This window comes from Urocitellus parryii, chromosome 5 (assembly GCF_045843805.1).
Source record: "Urocitellus parryii isolate mUroPar1 chromosome 5, mUroPar1.hap1, whole genome shotgun sequence".
In the NCBI taxonomy this organism is placed as follows: Eukaryota; Metazoa; Chordata; class Mammalia; order Rodentia; family Sciuridae; genus Urocitellus; species Urocitellus parryii.
In genome coordinates, this window is record NC_135535.1 from 66,038,969 (window position 1) to 66,045,091 (window position 6,123).

At 42.4% G+C, this 6,123-nt stretch overlaps 1 protein-coding gene across 1 annotated transcript; it reads right to left on the reverse strand.

The window, feature by feature from the left end:
* Positions 1-408: 408 nt before the first annotated feature.
* Cox14 (cytochrome c oxidase assembly factor COX14) lies at positions 409-6,101 on the reverse strand. Its single transcript, XM_026407023.2, has 2 exons — positions 5,889-6,101; positions 409-825 (listed from the first exon to the last, which is right to left on the reverse strand). The coding sequence occupies exons 1-2, from the start codon at positions 6,037-6,039 to the stop codon at positions 644-646; spliced, it is 333 nt and encodes a 110-aa protein (XP_026262808.2). The 5' UTR covers positions 6,040-6,101; the 3' UTR covers positions 409-643.
* Positions 6,102-6,123: the final 22 nt, after the last annotated feature.

Here is a 6,123-nt window from a genome sequence, read left to right on the forward strand (position 1 = left end):
TACAAGTATACTCATGCTGACCAGAGTATCCCATTCCCTAGACAGTTATTGGTCCACGAATAGTCACAGTCCAAAGAGCTTAGTTTTTTTTTCAGGGGATTTATATAAATTCTAGGACAGGGACTGAAGGCATACCTCAGTGGTAGAGTGCAAACTTAGCATGCACAAGGCCTGGATTCAATCTTAAGCACCAAAAATAAATAAATAAAAACTATAAACAAATACTGGGACAAGTCTTTTTCTGAGATCATGAGGGTTAATGCTACTGTTGCTAAAAACTCTCTCATTATTCATGAAATAAATGTTGAGCTCTCCTCTAGTCTATGAAAACCAGTAGTCAACACTACTTCTGTGGATATTTATTTGGATAAACATTTATTTGGATAAACAAAAACGCCAAGACACAGATATGACAACATATTTAATTCTGTGGATATACTTCACTCTCACATTCCTATTATGATTCAATAGCCTCCACCACAACTGTCAAACTGTCAGTACTAGAGAAATCATGGGTATTTTCTTCAGCAGAGACTGAAAACCATCAGGGCTCTAGTCCTCTCAATCTGAAAATGATTATAGGAAAGTTCTTTCCAAAGCAAGCCTCAGGCCTCTGTGTTCAAGAGTAAAACTGCCTCCAGCTCTATAGGACTCCTGAGGTCTTCTGTTCTTCCGCAGCCTGGCGCCGGGCACTGCGCAGCTGGAAGTAGCGGTAGGCTCGGACACTGCAGAGGTAGCCCCCATACACAGTGAGAAGCATCATGGAGGTAGAAAAGGTCTTGTAGCCAATGTCAGCTAGCTGCTTGGCAGTTGGCATGTTGTCTCCTACAAAGACAAATTGGATTTAAACCCCAGGATAAGGTCTTATCTACCCAGTCCATCTCCCTGTGTAGGGCATTCCATAACTTATGGGCCTTGCTTAAGTCTATCTGTACTCTATACGGAAAGGCCACCAAGTGTAAGCAGTCTAATAAGGATACTAGACATCACTTGGGAACTCTGATTCAAAAGGGCAGATATTTTCATATAAACAGACATTGCTAGGGAATGTTGCTTAGTGGCAGGGCGTTTGCCTAGTACACACAAGGCCACAGGTTCAATCCCCAATATTGCAAAAAGAGAGATACAGATACCAGGCTAGAACTGGGTGCATATGAATACTATCACAGCTAATGGCCCTCCATATCTGTGGAGAGAAGTGACTGATCCACCCAGAACTCTTCTTAACTGGTACATTACTTAAAGCATGCACCAGTTTTTTTTTTTTTTTCTGGCTTATAGAAAACTAATGGAAATAGCCAGGGTTTAAACATTTGCAGTAAATTATTCTCTTAGGAGGATCAAATGGGAATCTTTCAGGCAATATCCAATTTTTTTTCCCCTATAAAAACAATCTTAGGGGCTGGGGCTGTAGCTCAGCGGCAGAGTGCTTGCCTTGCATGTGTGAGGCACTGGGTTCAATCCACAGTGCCACATAAAAACAGACAATTAAAATAAAGGCATTCTGTTAATCTACAGCTACAAAAAAATTAAAAAAAAAAATCTTAGGCTGGGCATAGTGACACATGCCTGTAATCCAAGCTAATCGGAAAGCTAAGGCATGACGATTGCATGTTCAAGGTCAGACTCAAGAACTTAGAAAGACCCAGTCTCAAAATAAAAGATTAAAAAAGGGCTGAGGGTGATGCTCACTGGAAAAGGGTCCCTGAGTTCAATCTCCAGTACTGCAAAAAAAAAAAAAAAAAAAAAAAAAGTATACACACACACACACACACACATCTCCATACAGTGGTTAGGTTTCCAAGTTAAGTCTTACAGCAGGTTTTGTTTTGTTTTGTTTTGGCACTAGAGGTTGGATCCAGGGACACTTTACTGATAAACTAAATCCCAAGTCCCTACCACCTTTTTAAAATTATTTTTTGAGACAGGGTCTCACTAAATTGCACAGGGGCTTGCTAAATTGCTGAGGCTGGCCCTGAACTTGGAATCTTCCTACCTCAGCCTCCAGAGTCATTGGGATTATGGGAATGCGCCACCATGCTCAGCTAGGATAAGTTTCTTTCAACAAAAAATTGGGGGCCAGGTGTGGCAGAATGTGCCCGTAATCCTAACTACTCGGGAAGCTGAGGCAGGAGGATTACTTGAGCCTAGGGATTTAGGGCCTACCTGGGAAACATTGAGACTCCATATCAAACAAACAAAAAGTCAAAAATCTGAAATAAAATAAACTCAAAATTAGCTGGTTTAGGGAGCCTAAGGTAAGGTAAGAGACAAGTGCATGCTTCTCAGGGTGAGTCCTAAGGAATGAACATTGACTTGAGGACAGATCCCAAGATGAGCTGAGGCACAGCTTCTTAGAATTACAATTCCACTACGGCAAGAGACATTAAAGAAGATCAGAGGAAGAAAGCCAAATGACAAAAGTTCAAAATGACAAAGGGATGTGTTCAGATTATGACCTCAAACTGTGCATGAAACAGTGAAGAAACATAAGCGCATAGACCACTACCCTAAGGTAGTAAACAAGGACCTGACAGAGACTGCAGCCAGCAGGTTTCACTCAACCTTTACTTCAATTATTTATTTACTTATCTACCTGTTTGTTTATTTATTGCAGTAATGGGGACGGAATCCAGGGGCACTTAACCACTGAGCTATTCCTCCAGCCCTTTTTCTTTCTCTCTTTTTTTAAGAAATATTTTTAGTTACAGATGGACACATACCTTTATTTTATTTATTTATTTTTATGTGGTGCTGAGGATCAAACCCAGTGCCTCACAACTGCTAGGCAAGTGCTCTACCACTAAGCTACAACCCCAACCACTGTTTTTAGTTTTTGAGACATGGTCTCGCTAAATTGCCCTGGTTGGTCTCAAAATTTTTTTTTTTTTTTTTTTTTTTGTACTGGGATTGAACTCAGGGGAGCTTTACCACTAAACTACATCCCAACATCCCATTTATTTATTTGAGGCAGGGTCTCACTAAATTACTGAGATTGGTCTCAAATTTGTAATCCTCCTGCCTCAGTCTTCCAAGTAGCTAAGATTACAGGTGTATGCCACTGAACCAGGGTGCACTTAATCTTTCTCCTGCTATTTCCCCTAACTGGCCAGAAGCTCAGTCTCTTTGAGGGGCTGGAGGGAAAGAGCTGGAAGCAGTCATCAGCCAACAAAGGAATAGGATGGTGTGGCTCCTCCTAGAGAGTAATATAAGACCAACTAACAAACACAAACCTGTATCTAGAATCTCACTTAATTCTCTGGTCTAATCCATCCTGAGGCTGCTCCCATTTTCAAATTAGCAAAAACTCTTCACCAAACTAATGCAGAAGAAATGGATAGGACAGATGTAAAAGCTACTTTATAAATACAGGATTTAGCAACTGAATGGAATACAGCAAAACTGAAAATATCTCCAAGTTAAGAAACTCTGTAGATTGGGATATTGTTCACAGAAATAAGCACAAGAGGGGCTGAGGATACAGCTCAGCTGGTATATCTAAGGATATAGCTCAGCTGCTTGCCTTGCATGCACAAGACCCTGGGTTCAATCCCCAGCACCAAAAAACAAAAAAAAAAAAAAAAAAAAAAAAAAAAAAGAGGAGAAAGGGGTATGCATATTGTGTATTAACAGTGAGAGGTGGTGGTGTCAGTCAAGATGAAAGGGGCTGGAGGCTTGTGTCTTAATGATGATTGCCTACCATATGCAAAGCCCTGGATTCCAATGCCCAGCACCACAAAAAAAAAAAAATAAAATAAATAAATCCTGAGCTGGTTTGAACATAATAAAATTAAAATGTAATTTTCATGTGATGATGTTTACGTTCTTTTTTTCTTTGTGTATCAGGCAAATGTAAATAAGAATCTGGATAGATCTTGGGAGAGAAGGCTACATATGAGATGCAGATGAAGGTAACAAGTGATACCAAAGCAGGGGATAAGACCAGAAAGAAATAGGCCAAGGAAGCAAGTTTGATGAAAGAAACAATTAAGAAGATAAGGTATATAGGAAATTCTAGAAATATCTACATCTCCCTTCAAGGTTGAAAATTACTGATATATCAAAATTATTGCCACTGGCAGAAGTGTGCTATATCTTTCCAATGTATTTGACCAGAATAATAGTTGGAAACCACTACTGCAAAACACCAGGAGGAGCCGTGAGTGAGCCTGCGTGGTGGCACATGCCTGTGATCCCAGTGGCTCGGGAGGCTGAGACAGGAGGATATGAATTCAAAGCCAGCCTCAGCAAAAGCCAGGCACTAAGCAAATCAGTGATACCCTGTCTCTGAATAAAATATAAAAAATAGGGCTGGGGATGTGGCTCAGTTGTCCAGTACCCCTAAGTTCAATCCCCGGTACCAAAAAAAAAGACTGGGGCTTGGTGGCACATGCCTCTAATCCTAGCAGCTAGGGAGGCTGTAACTGGAGGCTTGTGAATTCAAAGCCAGCTTCAGCAATTTAGCTTGACTCTCAGCAACTTAGTGTCTAAAAATAAAAAAATAATAAAAAGGGCTAGGGATGTGGCTCAGTGGTTAAGTGCTTCTAGGTTCAATCCCCAGTACCAAACAACAAAAACCATGAAGACTGACCAGGAGGGACCACTGCTTGGGAACAGGCAACTAGGTCACTGGTAAGCCTATGGCAGAAGTCACTTTAGTCACTTAACTGGAACAGGCAGTATAGGCATCTAGAGCACAAATTCTTAGTCATGGCCCCAACAGGCCTACGAACCCCTCAACATTCAAATGTCTAGCATTTTTCCAGAACAGAGAAAAACAGATAATTAGAAGGATCAGAGAAAAACAGATAATTAGAAGGATTTGCCCCAAAGATAAGAACTGATGTTCTTGTGGTTTGCTCCTTAAGGGAATGGGAATTAAAGAGCAGTACTCACAAAGGCAATAAGATTAAGAAAATTCTAGTTTTGTTTTTATTGGTAAGTTAGGTTTGAATATGTTTTAAACAGTGAAAAGGTGGTGGCTTAACTAAGGATAAAATAAGTGAAGTGGTAGAAAGAGAACTAGATTGAGAATGGTGGAGGAAAATGAAATCAGAAGCCTATGCAGTAGGATTAACCTTGGAAATGAAGGAAACTTTTGAAACTAGCTGGATAATGTTCTCATGTAAGGGTAATCCATTTTTTCAATAAATCACCAAGCTAGGTCTGTTCTGAAATGGTGGAGATGGACGGCAGATTTCAGAAAACTAGGAAAAAACTATCCGAAGAATCATTAAGGAAAATGCCATAGGGATGCAATTTGCAAAGGCTCTTCTCTTTCTGCCCTCTAAACATAGGAGGATTTCAAGGTTCAGATTTCTCCTCCGGTAAACTCATTCCCTCGAATGGATCTATCACCTAGACCTAAATGCACTTGTTTATCTCCTACTAGAAACATGGAGCACACATGCTATGGAAGGCCGCAAATAAAACACAGCTTTTGTCTAAAGGAGCTCATGCAGATTTGCTATGAATCCTATATATTCTGTCACTCAAGGTAGAAGACGGTGTGTGAGCAGATGCGAAGAGGCACTATGCGAAGAGGCAAAAAGGTGTAGGGGTGGAGCTATCTTCTTAGAAAAGTGGGGAAGATTTACACCAGCGAAGAAGAGGGACTGTGACTCAGGTAGCATTTGTAGTCGCAGCCTGAGGGCCCATGCGCCAGTTAATAACTGAGGTTTGACAGGGCTAGCCCTACGAGTAGCAAGGCTGACCTACGGCTTCAAGGGGATTGGGCAAGCAGCCGCGCAGCAAACGCGCGTAGGATCTCAAGGTCACAGAAGCCCAAAAACAGGCGGGTGGGGCAGTGGAGTTAGCAAGCGCCGGCCCAGGTGGCCGCGTCTTCCGTGGGATCGGCGGCCCCTGCTCAACCCTGGCCAAAGGCGTACCTGGATGCTGCAGCTCCCTCGAGTCCAACCCAGACCTCCGCAGGCTACGTCTCGCTGCCACGGCCTGCACAACACCTAAGCAACGCCGAAAGCGACGCCCGGAACCAGACTCGTGCGGGTGAAGGCCCAGGAACCACTTCGAACGCCTCATCTATTGGTGAGGAAAGCGGCCCTTCTCCCCGCCCACTCGCCCGGCTTGGCCTCTAGGGTTAGTTCCCCGAAGCCGGCGAGCGGA